Genomic DNA, 18867 nt, shown 5'->3' on the forward strand with positions numbered 1-18867 from the left:
GTCCAATAGGTTGCAAAAAATATCATTGCTAGTTTTTAGATAGTATTACAAAAGTTCATTTTGGTTTATTAAATGTCATAATCTCAATCTCTCCTAATTTTTTTGATGAACACAACCATTGTAGTTTACAAAAGTTGCATGGAATGTCATTTTTTGTAACTTTGTCCATATTAAGCCATTAGGCCATATCACATGTCTCCCATGCGGGGTATTTTAGTCTTTTTTTAGTTTTGTCGCTCATTTAATATTATTTATCTTAATCCAAGTAACTAATTCATTTGTAACCTTTCGAAATCAAACACACTCCAAGAAAACCCTTTCGTCTACACTCTTCCCTGATTAGGATCTACACTAGCTTCAAATCGCCAATTATCAACATTATGTTGCTGAAATTTAGGTTTACAAGCAAAAAAATGGTACTTAGTATGTGGAATTTACGTGGTCCTCACACCACGATTGAATCGAACCATGAATAAGATTACAATAAGTTCTTGCATTTTTTGTTTTCAAAGTTTTTTTTGGTTTGTATAATGAACATTGTTGATTCTACCACTTTCTTCACTTGAAAGATTCATCATGGTGGGTTTTTTTTTACCAGGTATCTAGGGAGAAAGTACATTGAAGGAAGGTTGATTTTCAACGAATTTGTTAACATTTATCTTTTTTGTATTCATGATCGAAACGACATGATTTGTGAGTTAGGGTATGTTGAGGATGCCATAATGTACTACCATTATAGAATTCTTAATCTAGACTTAGGTTTTGGATTGAAGGCTCTTATAAATGATCAATACATTATTTATATGGTTCAATATATCCCCAAGGACAGAGTGATTAATGTGTATGTTGAACATGGTCAAACTAAAGTCCACACATATTTCATGTCACCAACCAAAGTCGTTATTGAACAATTTGATGATGATCCTTCTCCTGAACTTAATAGGATTAGGCCTAAATTAACAAAATTGGTTCTTGTAGCACGAAATTGGACATGAATGCCCCACTTAAAGAGTCGTATGTTCAAAAACAGGTAGAAGATGAGGTGTATGATTATTCCATATCCCTAGTTCTTTTTCAACGATTTCAAATTACTGAATGCAGTATAGCACATAAAGTGTCACACCCTCCCCGGTCGATGGCGGAAAATATCGAGTGGTGACGGTATAAAAATTTCCCAAATCACAGAGTGTCAATCATAACTACTTATCTAAACGAAAATCAACAAGTCTTCATGTCGATAATCCTTCCTTGGCTTGATCTATACTCCATCCTAGGAACACATGCGATTTTTGATAGCGTCAAGATAATGTTGGTGAGTGCACATGTTTTTATAGTTTTCAGCTTTTATTGGGTTGTGTTATTTTAAGAATCTTTTTTCATTTAGAAAAATATTTCCTAAAGTATTTTATCAACCCTAGCTTACTATCTTTTAGGATATGTAATGATCATATCTTATTATCTTTTAGGATATACTTATTAATCCTAATTTACAATCTTTGTAGGATATCTAACAATCCTATCTTATCAACTTCTAGGATATCTAACGATCATATCTTATTATATTTTAGAATATTTATCAAATCTTAACGTATTTTATCTACCATTCTAAGGCGTCCCTAATGGTAGTCTGAACTCTAAGATGATCTAATGTAACATCCCAAAAATCAAAGCCAAAAATTTCATTTTTAATTAAGTGGTTATAAAATGACTTATCAAGACATTGCTAAAATTATGTCAATACATAAGACCGTAGTGTCATGTCTCAAAACCATAACATCAAAAGTAATGAAAAATCATAGTACAATCCCAGGAACCCAAAGCGGAAACCATGTGTGTGTGTGATGCGCTGCTACACCACCGACTCCTTCCCCTTCGACGAAGAGGTACCTGAAACCAAAACCAAAAACTATAAGCACAAAGCTTAGTGAGTTCCCTCATCATACTGCATACCATATAATATCATCGGTATCTTACAACCGGTAACTGTCATCGGTATCTTTCAACCGGTAACCATCATTGGTATCTTTTGTTAATTTTTGGTATCATTCAAAATAGGGAAGATGACTTGATAGGGTAAGATACTTTTTGAAATGTACACATTTAGTCCTTATTCTTTTGTTTTTTGTAAATTAAACCCTTATACCCGATTTTTGTATTTATGCAATCTTTTTGAGCGGCTATACCCGATATACCAGTCATATGCAAATTTTATTTTATTTTCTCGAAATGAAATAACCAGGTGACATCCACATGTCACCTTACTTGGATATTGGTAAATTACACCACATTGAAACGACTATTAGGGCTCATTTAATAAGCCATCCCTCCATTCACTCAGTCGATAATCCCTCACACTTTTGACTCACAATCACCATCAACAATGGAAGAAGATGCAGATACAATCGTTGATGTACACTATAATGGGGTGTTCACACCTACCCCACTGATGTATTTTAATGGAGTAAAAGCCTCTGTACCATACACGGTTGTGAACAAGATGAACTTCCCTGATTTCATCCCCTTTCTTGAAAAGCTTACTAACGGAAGATGCAGAGATGTGTATTACTGTCCACATGAAGTGAGGTTGTCGGAGGGATTACATGCTATTTAGAATGACTGTGATTTTAACGAGTTTCTTGAAGATATCAATGAAAAGAAGAGATTGGGTGTGTATGTGGATCATCATCATGAACCTTTGTTTGATTGGATTCAGGAGGAAGAAGCAGACCTTGAAGATGATGATTTGGTTTCTATTGATGATGTTGAGTCAATTTTAGAAGATGGACTGAAAGCAGAACATGTAGAGGACGATGAAGTTATATCTCTCAAAAGAAACTTCAATGATGAATTCTTCAACAAACTTTGTCCAATACAGAATGATGACTTGGATGAAGAAGATCATAATGCAATACGACCTATCTACCCAAGACATGATCATACTCAGGAATCGAATGAGATGAAGCCTCGATTAGGTATGAAATACTTTACTACTGTTGAACTTAAATACTCTCTTATTTGCTATGCTGTAGCAAATGGTTATGATCTGTGGCATGAAAAGAATGACAAGAGTAGGTTGCTAGTTAGGTGTTGTAAAAGAAAGAATCCAGCATGCCCTTTTAGATTGTATGCTTCCTGGATGAAAGAGGAACACACTTTTCAGATTAAGTCTCTTATAATAGAGCACAAGTGCTCTAGGGCATTCAAACTTAGGTCAATTGTAACATATAAGTGGATAGCGAAACAATTTGTGAATGATGTTTTGGAGAGTCCTAAATTGAGTTTGAGGAAAATGAAAGCCCTAGTATTTAAGAGATACAACATTAATGTGAGTGTATGGCAGTGTAGGAATGAAAAAAGTTAGCATTGTCTGAAGTTGAGGGAAGTTTGAAAGAACATTATGCCAAATTGTGGGATTATGCAGCTGAAATCATAAGGGCTAATCCAGGTTCACATGTTGAGGTGTTCTTGGAGCCACAACCTGATAATACCGTGGTGTTTGATAGGTTTTATGTTTGCATTAAAGGTGTTGTGGATGGGTGGTTAGATGGATACAGAAAGGTAATTGGGGTTGATGGTTGCTTTCTTAAGGGTGTTTGTAGAGGGGAGCTCCTATCAACAATGGGTAGAGATGCTAATAATAACATCTATCCCTTAGCTTGGGCAGTAGTCAATGTTGAGAACAAAAGGAAATGGAAATGGTTTTTAGACAACATGATGGAAGACATTGGAGGGGGGAATGGTCATGACATTACAATCCTTTTAGATGGCCACAAGGTAATCATTCTATTTTTTTCAATTAACTTTATTTGTTTCGATCATTTAATTAGCCAATCATTTAATTGTTTGAATCAGGGATTATTTGAAGTTGTGAAGGAAAGACTTCCTGATGGGAGCATAAATTGTGTGCTAGACACATTCTAGCTAATTTCCATAAAAAAAATTAAAGGAGAACAACACTTTAAACCATTTTGTAGGGCTGTGAATGCAACAACTGTACCAAAGTTTGAAGCAACAATGAATGAGATTAAGTCCTTGGAAAGCAGGGCTTATGTCTATCTTATAGACAGGGATCCAATGTGTTGGTCAAAGGCTTTTTTTAGAGTGGGTATGGATTGTGATGCAGTAGAGAATGGAGTTTCTGAAAGTTTCAATTCTGTTGTACTTAATGCTAGAAGCTGACAACTCACAGACATTTTGTGTGTACATGTCATATCAACAATTTCATCATTGAACCTAGATGTGGATGATTTTGTATCAAACTCATATACTAAAGCCTCTTTCCTTAGTAGTTATGAGTATAACATCCACAAACTCAATGACAATTCTGAGTGGCCACATGTTGAAGGACTTCATACTATTTTGCCTCCATTAAGGAGGAGGTTACCTGGCAGGCCATGTGTCGAAAGGAAAAGAGATCAGTCAGAAAGAGAGCTAAGTGGGCACACAAGGCATACTGTGTCAAGGGCAGGCATTCCTCTAAGATGTATCATTTGCCACCAAACTGGCCATAACAAAGCCACATGCCCAAGTAAGCCAACTCCAGCTCCAAGCACGGCAGGTCCAAGTCAATCAACTCCAGCTCCAAGCACTCCTACTCCTATTGTAAATGAAATTCCTCTGAAGAAAGATCCTGTAAAGAAAGCTCCTGTCAAGAAAGCTCCTGTGAAGAGAAGTCCTATGAAGAAGGTTCATTTGAATGATGCTGGTAGGGTGAGAAAGTTTTCAGAAAGAATCACAGAAATTGGTCTTCAGAAAAGTATTAAAGTCAAGGATGGAACTGGATGCAGCCAAGACAAGCCTGTGACCTTATAGTAATTAGGTTTTGGTGTAGTGGGGTAATGCATGTGATATATATTGTGATGTAGTGCTGGGTAATCTTTTAAACTTAATTACTACATTACCCATACTAGTTGTTTACTTTTGATGTACTTGTCGAATATTTTGAACTAAATTATTGTATTACCCCTACTGGTGGGCTTATCTTTTGTAATTATTAAATGGCTTGATGCCTCTTGTCAGCCACTTTTATTTGTCTTTACATCCAATTGTCTATAAAAGAATATTTTCTGTAATTTATCTTGGTTTTACTTCCATTTGACTGACTTAATTACATCAACATCCATACATAATAGCAATAAACTTCATCATTACATAAACATAAAGTACATTAACATCCATTACATAAACAAGAATTACACAACAAGTTTATTACATCAACATCCCCTAAAACCTCCAGAAGCATATCTTCAACCCCAAAACATAACCTTAACAATGACCAGCAGAATCAGTAGACAAACCATAACCTTCATCTGTTTCACTTCTTCTCTAACAAATGCCACATCCTCTAAAACTTGTATAAAATAATCTGCAACATCTGAAAGAGTATCTTCTGCAATGGGCTTCATATTCTCATGTTCTTCATCAATCTATTCCCAAACTTTACACTTTTTCCCTGGTTTCTATAGTAATAAAATCAACAACATAGAAGGTAAGAAGAAAAAAATTGGTGCGATTTGACAAATAAAATCAATTTAGGTATTTAGCAATGAGTTAGGGGACACTCATAATTTATTTTCAGGATTATCTTTGGTATTGGAGGTACGAATTCTTGTAGGGAGTTTACAATCACAAAGGACTTCCTTATCTACTGTGTGATTGCTTGAACCTGTGGAGATTCTTGAGCCACTCGACATCTTCTTTCTTCTTCTACGACAAAACCGTGATTCCTCGTGATTTTGGATGTTAATATTCGCTTATAAGGAGTGACAAAGCTAATTAATTGTTATGCAGTTGTTTTTAGTGTCACATGTGCTTCCACGTCAGCAAAACCTATAGTTACCGGTCAAAATGACATAATATGTACATATTAATAAAGTATAAGGGTTTAATTTACAAAAAAAAATAATAATAACTAAATGTGTATATTTTAAAAAGTACCTTGCTCAAGTCATTTTCCCTTCAAAACATGTATGTGGTAAAATTTGTAAACAACCCATGTTTTATTATTACAATTAACTTAGCGTAACCGTGTAATTACTTTGTCCGGTCGGTTTCAAAATGAAAATCCAAGCAAATAAACAACGCTTTGCATAGATAACTTGAAATAAAAGAAATAATTGTTTTTTTTTTTCTTGGATATAAAAGGAAATCATAAATAGCAAGAGCTGCAAGAGAAGGCAAAGACCCTTAACCCATAAGTTTGATCCCCCACGACTTGTAGAACAGCTGCTTCGAGATATTTCTTTCGAGGATCATCACGTCATACGCTCATACGTGCAAACAAATCCATGGATGCGAAGATCGGGAAGTTCTTCGAGTCGGTGGGCACCTTCTTCACCGGCGGTGATTCTATCCCCTGGTGCGAATCCGACATTGTTGTTGTAAGTACTATTTTACTAATTCTTTTTATTCGAAGTTCGTTTTAGTTTAATAGTTTATGATCTACAAAATCAAGTGTTTTGAGTACTTTAATTTCGAACTTATTTCCGCAGTCGTGTATGTTGATGATAGCGGTGTGCTTTCTTGTTCATTATATAGCGTGGTTTTGATTTATTCTCGTTCTAGGTAGTATTTTGAGCTACTTTCTTCTTATTTCTTTGAAAATTGTGAGAAATGGAACGATGATGTCGAATTATGTGGTTCTAGGTTCTAGGTTCAGGATGAAATCGAAGTATCGAACGATGATGTCGAGTTATGTCGTTCATTGCTATTATGTAGCGTGATTTGGATTTATGCTAGTTGTAGGTAGTATTTTGAGTTGCTTTCTTCTTATTTCTTTAAAAATTGTGAGAAATGGAACGATGATGTCGAATTATGTGGTTCTAGGTTCTAGATTTAGGGTGAAATCGAATTAAAATCTGGTTTTCTACCTTTTGATCTTGGAAACTCGTTAGCTACTAAGTCTGAAGGATCTATTTGCTTTTCCTTAATGTAAGAATATCTGGGATGAAGATGTTACATGATGATTAAGTCATTAAATGAGATGCTAACTAGTAACTAGCGGTGTTGAGTTGTATATTAATTTGTATGCTATGAAATACCTATATTTGATCATTGTTTTGTGTGGGATTGTAATTAGGAGAAGTTTTTCATGTTATCAGAGTTCATTCGAAGCTTGAAGACATAAATAGATAGATAATTTTTTTGAGCTTTAGGTATTTTGAGCTTTATGTATGATAGGTATTATCTGAATTTTCCAATTTAGGGCTGTGAGCGTGAGGTTGCTGAAGCTGAGAAAGGCTCTTCAAATGAACTCAAAAGTGAGTGCCTTTTGCGTTTGTCATGGGCTCTTGTTCACTCAAAGCGACCTGAAGATGTACAACGTGGGATAGCTATGCTTGAAGGTGAAAATATAAATTTTAAAATATTGCATTTTTAGTCAACCTTTTTCATTTCCCCCAAAAAAAAGTCCAGTTCTCTTGATTTTACTTTTCAAATGATTTCTTATGAAGATATTGTAATCTGCAAAATCTTTTGTGTGTGTGTGTGTTAGGTTCATTAGCAAGCAGCACAAGTAGCCCCTTGGAAATGAGAGAAAAAATGTATCTTCTTGCTGTTGGGTATTATAGAAGTGGGGACTACTCAAGGAGCAGACACCTTGTTGATCGCTGCTTGGAGGTATAAATATTAAATAATTTTATATTTTAATTTCAAAAAGTCCATTGCTATTTTTACTGCAAAATGTGGATATTGCAGATTGCACCGGAATGGAGGCAGGCAATATCTCTCAAGAAATCAATCGAAGATCGTATCAAGAAAGGTAATATCATTTCTATTAGGTGAAATAACCTACTTTTATTTTCATTTCTTTCTATTACAACATTTTATTATTTTCCAAATAAATGAAAGTGAAATTGTTTTTTTTTTTTTTTTTTTTGAATTTGTTTTGATTATGGTGGGGATGCAGATGGAGTGATTGGCATAGGCATTGCTGCGACGGCTGTTGGTCTTTTGGCTGGTGGAGTTGCGGCGGCCCTGTCACGCAAGAAATGACAATGTACTTCCATATATGTAATATCATTCTCATAATCACATAATGTTCATAACAAGAGTAATGTTTTCTTTGAAGAATCAAACATATAAATCTTTTTGCTTTTATGTTAACGCCTAAACTCCAACAACTTTCACTAAAAGCGTTTCTTTGCAAGTTTTGCACATATAGTTAGTCCTGTTTTGTACTGCGTTTGACGTGCATTGGACCAGACAAAAATTGTAAATTTATGTCTCATCTGAAAAGTGAATGTCCTTCTCAACCTTGTAAAATAGTTGTAAAAAGCTTGTCTAGTTTCGTTTAATCATGTTATGAGAACTTTGATAAGCACACATACATGATTGTCTATCTGTGGGTACAATCTTTGTTTTTTAGAGTTGTTTGCTATTGTTTTTGTGTATGCATTGGATTGAGATCAAGATTGATGTATATGAGACGGAAGTTGCAAGTTTTGGTCCAATTAGGAGTGTGTATCGGTTCACATCCACTTTTTTTTTTTTTATAGAACTAATGTGATCGAATAATCCATTGAATGTTCGATATTGCGAGCAGATCAAATCAAATTAATTATTATTAACCGAATCGAAATGATCTAATTGGACATTGGATTGGATTGGTTATATGGATTGAATATTCAAAGTATCCAATCTTTATCAAATTTTCATCCAATCTCCAATTGACCAAAATTACCATAAATAACGTAAGAGTATACCCTTCAAAGAATCATGGTTCAAAGATACGACAACTAATCCAATTCAATTATAATTGGATGTTCGGTGTCCATGGGTCCGTTTTACTTGAATTGGTCAATTTGAACTAGATTAGTTAATTTCTGCATATCCTCAATCCCATCCAAAAAGACAGAGGAAGAACCCACTCTTGATCTCTCGTCTACGAAAGACATGAATTTTGTCATGGTTCCCGAGAAATGGTCTTTATGATAAGTAACAAATGCATCCTTCTAGTTGCCTTCTTTAAAAAATAGTAATGTGGGTAGCACATTCTATACCTTATTTTTTGATGGAAAGTGGAGGCTCTATTTCCTAACGTTTGTCCCCTTCTATTGAGTCGCCTTAAGGAAGAATTGTGTTAAATTTGATTTATATGAGTCGGGGTGTGTTTACAATCAAGTAAAGATTGTTAATACCGATAGTGTTTATAAAAAGTTAAAACTGTTGATGCATATTGGTATCAAGATCCAAAGAAAAAAAAGATATATGCATCAACATAATACAAAACCGAAGAAAAAAATCTGATTCTTACATAAGAGAAAACTAATGTAAAACCAAATGTTGACACATATCTTAGAAAATGTACTGTAAAATAAATAAAATAGGAAAACTAATGTCTCAAAGGTAAAAAAAAAAAAAATAGTATCCCTCAACTAGTAACAACATAAACAGGAAAATGACTTATATGAGTAATAAAGTTTTAAAAACGTTCAAAAAAGACCAAAGTATTGTTTGTTTAAAAAAACACCATCTAACTATATATTTGTATAAAAAAACACCAACCAAGTTTACCATTTTGTCAAATTGACTGATTTTAACAGTTGACGGACCTGTTCCTGCTTTGGGCTAATCACACATACATCTTTTTTATGACCAAATTGCCCCTGTATACAGTTATTTTTTTGTTAGAATTGACTGATTTTAACAGTCAATTAAGGTGTTGTTCAGAAACTGTTAGTATCCAAGACCATTTACATACAAAGACGAATCTGCCCTTGGTTGTGACCAAACTGCCCCTGTATACATATCTTTTATTACTAAAAACACCCCCCGTCCTAGAAAAATATGACACTTGTATACAAAAGCTAATACCAATTTCTCACTACAAATCAACTAATAGGAAAAGAAGTGGGGCAACTCTCTAAAATGTCCAAAATTTGAATTGCAGTGTCATAAATTGACAATTTTTTAAAACTATAAGGAAATAATGATTTGTTTTGTAAAATATACAAAATCCGTTTGTTGTTGTGTGCAACTGATCCACAAACATTTACATAATTCTCGTTATTGCAAACTGGTGCTGAAGTAATTTGGGCAACAAAAGTACATACAACTATATTAATATTCTCTAAATAATCATATATAATGAAATAATGGTTTTAGCTGTTTTAAATATCAATTTCCGGCTTCAAAAAGAATTCAACCTCTTCAAAATCCCAAGCACGAGGAGAGCATGGAGTAGATTCCAAATGCAATGGAGATTCCGATGGAGGTCCCAACTCCAACCAATCACAGAATTCTGACATTTCCAACTCCACAGGGGTATAATGGTCAATCTGCATCACCGGAAAGGAATATAAAAAAAACAAGAATCCAGTCAGATATTTACATTAAACCTTCGCATAATTGTTTTCCAAGAGAAGATATTGAGAACCTTTAAAGGATCGGACAACTGAGCTTCTAATGGCAAATTCCCTGAAAAAAAAAATGAGAATGTGATGCTTTTTTTACATGATATATTATACATTGAATGCAAGAAATATCAATTCAATGGATATAAGGGTAGAAGAAATTTACCATAATGTCCTGGAAGAACAATGTCCCAAAACATTGATTCAGTGATTGTTTGTTGTGCCTGAATACACTTATTGTGGTCATGCAAAAACCTTTCTTCTGCAATATTAAACTCTTCCTTTTCCTTTTCCTTTTGTGAATTCTTTTTCTTAGTTGATGTTTCTTGATGTTGATGGATTTTGGGTTTATTTGTGATGTCATTAAGTGCTTTACGACTTCCTTTCCCTAAACCCAACTTTGATTTCTTTTTTTCTTCAGAAATCATCATCGTCTCTGAAACAAAATCAACTTTAATCAATATTAAAGAAAATAATGAGAAGAGAAAGAAGAGTATATATACTCTTTGGGATGATGTTTGAATTCTCATTCTGAATGATCAATCGCTGTTGAATGAGTTGATTTGACATTTTTTGTTCTCTCTTTCTTTGTGCAAGTTTAAATAATGATCCTGCAGCACAAGCCACAAAGTTCTTTCTGAGAAATATGAATAATTTACACATCATTGATATATTAAATTAGTACCCATTGATGAAATAACATGTCATGGTTTTAAGAATCAGACACAATTAGGCATTAGCAAAAGATGAAAATAACTATAGAATTGAAGATGTTTCAACATGTTCATGTCAGAATCTTTTTTTTGTGTGATTTGTATAGATGAATCGCCAAATTGATTTTGTTGAATCACGTCGCCCTCAAGACACCACGATCTAGGTAGATTTTTAGAATTTTTTTTTCTTTTTGGAATGAAGAGCTTTGTTCGTTTAAGGTGTCAATGATATTATAACATGTTCACTTCAGATGCTCATCCATTTTAGTCGCAAAACTTAACTTTTGGCGATTCGTTTCTAACACCAGAATCCTCGTTCTAACTACTGACAAAAAATCTAAAATAGGAGGAAACAACGAAACCCTTAAAAGCAAATTCGAAACGAACAAAAACGAAATTATCAAGTAGAAACTAGAAGAAAAGAGGATACCTTGGAACGGTTTGATCGACTAAAGAGAAATGGTGATCTTTCGAATGTATTTCAAAGTTGCTTCAGGGCGGGAGAAACGCTGAAATTTTGGAAGTGATGAAATTCAAGCCCTAACATCTTTAAAGGGGTGTTTGGAATTGCTTAATCATTTGATAAAAATATCAAATATTTATTAGCATATTTGATGATAAAAAAAACTTAAAAATTGTTTTGATTAGCGTATGTGGTGTCAAAAGCTATATATTAATAAACTCTTTTTAAAAAATATTTGGATTTGCTTATAGTCATTTTTATAGTTATTTTAGAGGGATTTTAGACATAAAAATCCATAATTTTGTTGGTTTTATCATGTTGTGATTTTTTGTTCGTTAATGTTGAAGGTTTGTTTATTTTATTTTATTGTTATATTTTTTAACTAGTAATAACAAAACTGATAAAATTTGACAATTTTAAAGACTTTCATTTCAAATTTGGAAAACATATTTAATGTAAAAACATAAAATATTTATAAGCTTAAGGGTTTTTTTGTTTGCAAATTTGATTTCACATGTTTTTTTTTCAAAGTTTAAACCCGAGGGCAAAATTGAATAATAATAATAATAATAATAATAACTTGCAAACTTTAGGCATAACACACTTAAAATCGTTGCAGGGAAAAAAATTGTCACATTTTGACAAGCCTAAGGATTTTTACGGTAAAAAACATTATTTTAAATGAATAAGTCATAAGCACTTTATAAAAAAACTATCACATTTTGCAAACTTTAAGCATCCATCTTCTTCTATTTCCTCCTCAGTTGGCTCTCGCTCGTTTTGCAATGTAATCCGATTGTTGTTCCTCCTTTTTTCTCCAACAACATCTTGTTACCCCCACTAAATTTGGATCGGACAAAATTATTGCTCATGTTTTGTGCACCCTCGTATTTTTCTTCTTGCCCTACTTTCCTTTTGGTATACATCGTTCCGATCCCGGACATTGCTGGGAACTTGACTACTCTGTGAATCGTTAACATTATGGCTCTAAAATTGTGCATTGTCGTCCTCCCAAAGATGTTATCATATGGTGCAGATGCATTTATGATAACGAAACGTATGAATTTTGTATTATTCCTCTTATTGTGAAACATCCCAAAAAATTTCGTTTTTAAAACATCAATAAAACCATCATTTCATTACCAAAGTATAAAAATCATAAACTATGTGTTTCAAAATCTCACAATATCTATCACATATCAAATCTCATGTCAAATGTCATATCAAAATATCAGAGTAAAACTCCCAGGCTGAAGACTATGGTGTGTGTCATGCAATCATCCCGAGCCCTTCCCTTTGCTAGTGGAAGTACCTGAAACCAAAACTAAAAACTGTAAGCACGAAGCTTAGTCAGCTCCCATAAACTACCACATACAATACAATAATATATAAAGCAAATATTGGGTCTTGCCCACTGCATCAGACCGAAGTCCGGAATAACTAGGGCCTCGCCCTCTGCATCGGACCGAAGTCTGGAATAACTAGGGCCTTGCCCGCTGCACCGGACCGAAGTCGGGACTAACTAGGGCCTCGCCCACTACATTAGACCGAAGTCCGGAATAACTAGGGCCTTGCCCGATGTATCGGACCGAAGTACGGACTAACTAGGGCCTTGCCCACTGCATCGGACCGAAGTCCGGAATAACTAGGGCCTTACCCACTGCATCAGACCGAAGTCCGGAATAAACTGAACATAACATAACATGATCGTAACATATAACATAATCACATATACATGCATGAATCACAACGACATCAAGCATACAAACTACTTCTCGGGACTACCCCGACATCAGAACCAAGTCTGGAACTACTATCATCTAAACGGGTCGGTGTTATGGCCTTAGACCCGCTCCTACTGAAAGGAACCTCACCTCGCGTAGCTGACTGCTGAAATATTGAGCGGGAAATGTCTGACTGCTGCTCCGGCGACTCCCCGACTATAATTTCCATAATGACACTTAGTCAAAACACTGATAACTATTGTTAGGGTAAAATGACCATTTTACCCCTAGCTAGAGTCAACATCCTGGTCAAAGTCAACTTCCAATTGACCTGACTCACCGAGTTAGCCCGCCAACTCGTCGAGTCCCCTAGTCCATCATTTGTCCTCAACCTGATCCTGCTCGCCGAGTTTAGCAAGAACTCAACGAGTTCTCCTTTATTCATGATATCGAAACAACCTTTAACCGACTCGTCGAGTTGTATGAACAACTTGTCAAGTCTATCTTTATCATATGAACATGTCCAGTCTGTGACTCGCCAAGTTGTATGAACAACTCGTCGAGTCTATCTTCATGGGTTGGGAGATTGCCTTGGACTTGCCGAGTGTGTTATTCCACTTGCCAATTCCCATGGTTTCCAGGCCATGGCTATGTCCTAATACGTTGAGTCACTCCTCTGGACTCATCTAATCTCTTCTAAAACTCAACTGGGTTCCTTTGAACCCTGAACTGATTTAGGGAATCAACCCATGACTCGTCGAGTCGCCAAAACTGACTCGTCGAGTCTACGAATGACCAAGCCCATAAGTCGATTTTTGATGTGCAAAACTTAACCAAAAGGTAGATCTTGGCTCCTAAGGCCAATATATCACGTAAAGTCATAAACTTTACGTGCTTGCATGAAACATTTGAGCTTAAAGGGTCGAAATGGGGGTTAATAGCATGCATGGGGGGGGGGGGGTTCTTATGGCCATAAAGATGGTACCTTTATGCCATGAGGACCCTTCAAAGTCCAGATCTGAAGGTGTATCAACTTGGGACATCCAAATCCCAAGAATCAAGCTTCAAAGCCCAAAATAACCATAAGAAGGTCTAGGAAATCATAAGTCAAGTGCAAAGCTTTATTACCAAAAAATGAGGAGAATATGGTGTTGATTATGGATCTGAAATCTCCTCTTGAATCCTCTCTCTTCCTCTTCTTCACCCAACTTCAAACACACAAGATAACTTAAGAAGTGGTACTCAAATACTTACAAAGTTCCAGGGTGGCGGTTTAGGGCTTTCTGGACGTTGAGGGAGTGATAAGGGAGGCCACAGGGGCGTTACGTTCTTTAAATAGCGAGGCAAACCCTTGCAATTAGGGTTCCATCAAACAACGCCTACTTGCTGAGTCAGTTTTTCCGACTCGTCGAGTAGGCTACGTAGTCCCCGACCTGGATTCGTTCTTACTCGACGAGTTGGGCCTTCAACTCGTTGAGTCCAAGGGTAAAAATTATAAAATTAACTTAACTTAGATGCATACCTGGAACCGGGTGTTACAATTCTCCCCCACTTGTCTTAGACTTCGTCCTCGAAGTCTACTGTCTCTGAAAATATCTCGGGGTAGTGCCTCCTTATACATTCCTCGGGCTCCCATGTCGACTCTGAACCCTTGCAGTGCTGCCACTGCACTTTAACTAACTCTACTCTTTTGTTCCTCAGCTCCTTCGTCTTACATTCCAAATTCGCCACCAGCCTCTCGATATAGTTCAGGCTATCATCAACCTGAATGTCCTCAAGGGGTACCACCGCGGACTCGTCCATTAGGCACTTCCGCAACTGAGAAACATGGATTGTGCTGTGGATCTGGCTGAGCTCTGCTGGAAGATCTATTCGATAAGCAACCCGACCCACCCACGCCAGAACCCTAAATGGACCAATAAACCGGGGGCCCAACTTGCCTTGCTTCCGGAATCTGATAACACCCTTTTAGGGTGATACCTTCAGGAGGACCATATCGCCCACCTTAAACTCTAAGTCTGAACGCCGCTTGTCGGCGTAACTCTTCTGCCGACTCTGAGCAGTCTGGAGCCTGCTCCGGACTTGCTGAATCAGCTCCATGGTCTTGAGTACCACCTCCGTACTCCCCATGACTCTCTGACCGACCTCTCCCCAGCAGACTGGGGTCCTACACTTCCTCCCGTAGATCATCTTAAAGGGAGGTCGGTCTATACTGGAGTGATAGCTGTTGTTGTACGAAAATTTTGCTAACGGAAGATACGTATCCCAACTGCCCCTGAAATCTAGCACACATGCTCTAAGCATGTCCTCGAGAGTCTGGATCATCCCCTCGCTATGTCCATCGGTCTGAGGGTGGAAGGCAGTGCTGAAATGGAAACGAGTACCCATCTCGTCGTGAAACCGCTTCCAAAACCTGGAAGTAAAACATATATCTCGATCCGATACTACCGAGACCGGCACCCCATGACGTGCCATGATCTCTCGAACATAGATCTCAGCCAACCTCTCTGCCAGGATACTTTCTTGAATCGGCATGAAGTGAGCACTCTTGATCAATCGATCCACGATGACCCATATCGAATCTACTCAACGTGCGGTCCTAGGAAGCTTTGTGATGAAATCCATGGTGATGTCTTCCCATTTCCACATGGGAATGTCTAGCGGCTGCATCTTGTCGTGGGGCCTCTGAAGCTCTGTATTGACCTTCCTACAGGTCAGGCATCGCTCCACATACCATGCTATATCCCGCTTCATGCAGGGCCACCAATAATCTGGGCGAAGATCCCGATACATCTTCGTCACCCCGGGATGGATGGAGAATCTGGACTTGTGGGCTTCATCCATCAGTACTTGTCGTACCCCTCCCCAGTAGGGCACCTAGACCCTCATATGCAGGGTCAACAACCCACGCCTATCGTAATCAAATGACGCCACCTGGCCAATGATTCTCTCACTCTTTCGGCACTCTTCCATCATACCTTCCACCTATGCCTCTCGGATCTGCTCTAGCAATGGAGTCATCACTATCATCCTCAGACATATGTCTCGGATCGGAGCCGCCACCGCTTTGCGGCTTAGGGCGTCAACCACTATGTTGGCCTTTCCTGGATGGTAAGGGATCTCGCAGTCATAATCCTTAACCACATCTAGCCACCGACATTGCCACATATTCAGATTGGGCTGATCCATGAGGTACCTCAAACTCTTGTGATCCATGTAGATAGTACACCGGACCCCATAGAGGTAGTGTTGCCAAATCTTGAGGGCGAAAACCACCGCCCCCATCTCTAATTCATGAGTCAGATAGTTAGCCTCGTGAGGCTTCAATTGCCTCGAAGCATAAGCTATCATGTGACCTCGTTGCATCAACACTGCTCCCAGTCCTATGATTGAAGCATCACAGTATACTACGAAACCATATACCCCCTCTGGTAGAGCCCAAACGGCATCACCACAAACTCATAATGACCATAGCGGGTCCTAAAAGGGGTCTTCTGCACATCCTCATCTCGGACCCGCATCTGGTGATATCCTGACCGTAAATCAATCTTGGAAAACCAAGATGCTCCCTGAAGTTGGTCAAACAAATCATCTGTCCTCGGGAGTGGGTAACGGTTCTTCACCGTTACCTTATTCAGCTCCAAGTAGTCTATACACATGCGATGCGACCCGTCCTTCTTTTTCACAAATAGGATCGGGGCTCCCCATGGTGAACTGCTTGGTCTAATAAAACCTTTGTCTAGCAGCTCCTGCAGCCGTGTAGACAACTCCTGCATCTTTGGAGGAGCCAACCGGTATGGTGCCCTGGCTATCGGAGCCGCACCAGGGACCAGGTCAATCCAGAACTCAACCTGTCTCTCAGGAAGTATCCCAGGCAAATCCTCCGGGAATATGTCCGTGTACTCTCGTACCACCGGTACATCATCAACCGTCGCCTTGCCCTTATCCCGGGTATCCATAACATAGGCGATGTACCCTGCGCAACCCTGATGAAAGTAGCGCCTCGCTCTCGCTGCTGAACAAAGAATCAGTCCGCGTTGTGTCCTCTCGCCCTGAATCACTAACTCTCCCCCGCTAGGAGTGCGAACCCTCGCTAACTGCAGCTCGCAATCAATCACTGCTCCATTGGGGCTCAGCCAATCCATACCTACTATAACCTTATTCCCTCGCAGGGGAATAGGAACTAAGTCTACTAAGAACTACTCATCAAATAACCGCAACTTACAACCCTTATGAACCCTCGTGACTCTGACAGTCCTGTCATCAGCTATCTCCACATCAAGTGGGCAATCCAGCTTCCCGGAGCTCTGCTAAATCGCTTGCTAAGCGCGAACGACACAAAAGATCGGGTGGCCCCCGAATCAAACAATACTAGAACTGAGATGCCGTTCATTAGGAACGATCCTATAGACAAACACATAACCATAAGCAATAAATAATAATAATAAAAATATGATGGAGAAGATACATACCCGTAACCACATCAGGAGTCGTCCGAGCCTCCTCAGCTGTCAACTGGAATGCTCTGCTCTTCGCCACTAGCGTCTCGGCCCGACCCTTTCGGCCGTCTGTAATCTTCAGGGTAGTAGGAGTGGGTGCCACCACCTGTCTCGCTGATGCTAAACTCGGACACTGGGACCTTCTGTGTCCCCTCTGATTGCAATGAAAGCAAATCAGATCAGATGTTGGGATGGGGGTCGCAATGGTAGTAGCGTTACAATCCTTACTCATGTGCCCGGTCTGACCACACTTGTAGCAGCCAGAACTCCCCACCTTGCACACCCCATCGTGCAACCTACCATACTTGCCACACCGACTGTGGCTCTGCTGACCTTTAGACTTATGATCAGACACCTTGGGCTTTTTGCCCGAACTCACTGCGCCAGACATGAACTCCAACTTCCTCTTTCTCTCCATCTTTAGATCGATCTCCCTCTCCCGAGCATGAGCTATCATATCCTCTAGCGTTTTACAGCCGGATCAGCTCACAAACTGGCAGATATCACTCTGCAACATCTCATGATATTGGGCCTTCTTCGTCTCCTCATCCGCGGCATACTGCGAAACAAGAAGGGACCTCTCCCTAAACTTGGCGATAATCTCCGCCACAGTCTTTGTCGTCTGCTGAAGGTCTTGAAACTCCCTAACAAGTTGTTGCACCTTAATGACTGGTGCGAACTCGACCCTGAACCTAGTCGTGAAATCACCCCAGGTCATCGCATCCAAAACTGCGTCGTCGCTAATGGCTCTCCCGACCTCCTCCCACCAGTCTCGTGCCATGTCCTTCAGAAGACTGGATGCCAATCTGACCTTGTCCCCCTCGGGACATCTGCTGGTGCGGAATGCGTTGGCAACATCTGCCAACCACCTAGTATTAGAAATAGGGTCTCGGGCCCCATGGTAATTGAGAGCTCCACAGGCTCTGAACTCCCTAAAGGTGAGCGTGCACGACCCCATCATGGCCGCCACCTCAGCACGGAACACACTCAACCTCTCATCCATAAGCTCCAATATACCCTCCTTGATCGAACCAAAGATCACAAAAGTCTGCCCGAGATTAGTATGTGTGATCTTTGAGGAGAGGAACTCCCTAATCTGCTCATCTAGCTGCTCGG

At 38.5% G+C, this 18867-nt stretch overlaps 2 protein-coding genes across 2 annotated transcripts; one reads left to right on the top strand and one right to left on the bottom strand.

The window, feature by feature from the left end:
• Positions 1 to 6157: 6157 nt before the first annotated feature.
• LOC111897266 (mitochondrial fission 1 protein A) lies at positions 6158 to 8132 on the top strand. The gene is made up of 5 exons (XM_023893225.3): positions 6158 to 6380; positions 7205 to 7343; positions 7493 to 7617; positions 7696 to 7759; positions 7907 to 8132. Exons 1-5 carry the CDS (start codon positions 6288 to 6290, stop codon positions 7990 to 7992), a joined length of 507 nt encoding a protein of 168 aa, XP_023748993.1. The 5' UTR covers positions 6158 to 6287; the 3' UTR covers positions 7993 to 8132.
• Positions 8133 to 9946: 1814 nt separating this feature from the next.
• Positions 9947 to 11651, bottom strand: LOC111897218 (protein PATRONUS 1). The gene is made up of 5 exons (XM_023893178.3): positions 11496 to 11651; positions 10856 to 10963; positions 10519 to 10788; positions 10376 to 10416; positions 9947 to 10277 (listed from the first exon to the last, which is right to left on the bottom strand). Exons 2-5 carry the CDS (start codon positions 10920 to 10922, stop codon positions 10110 to 10112), a joined length of 546 nt encoding a protein of 181 aa, XP_023748946.1. The 5' UTR covers positions 10923 to 10963; positions 11496 to 11651; the 3' UTR covers positions 9947 to 10109.
• Positions 11652 to 18867: the final 7216 nt, after the last annotated feature.

The sequence above is a fragment of the Lactuca sativa genome, chromosome 5, assembly GCF_002870075.4.
Source record: "Lactuca sativa cultivar Salinas chromosome 5, Lsat_Salinas_v11, whole genome shotgun sequence".
NCBI classification, from domain to species: Eukaryota; Viridiplantae; Streptophyta; class Magnoliopsida; order Asterales; family Asteraceae; genus Lactuca; species Lactuca sativa.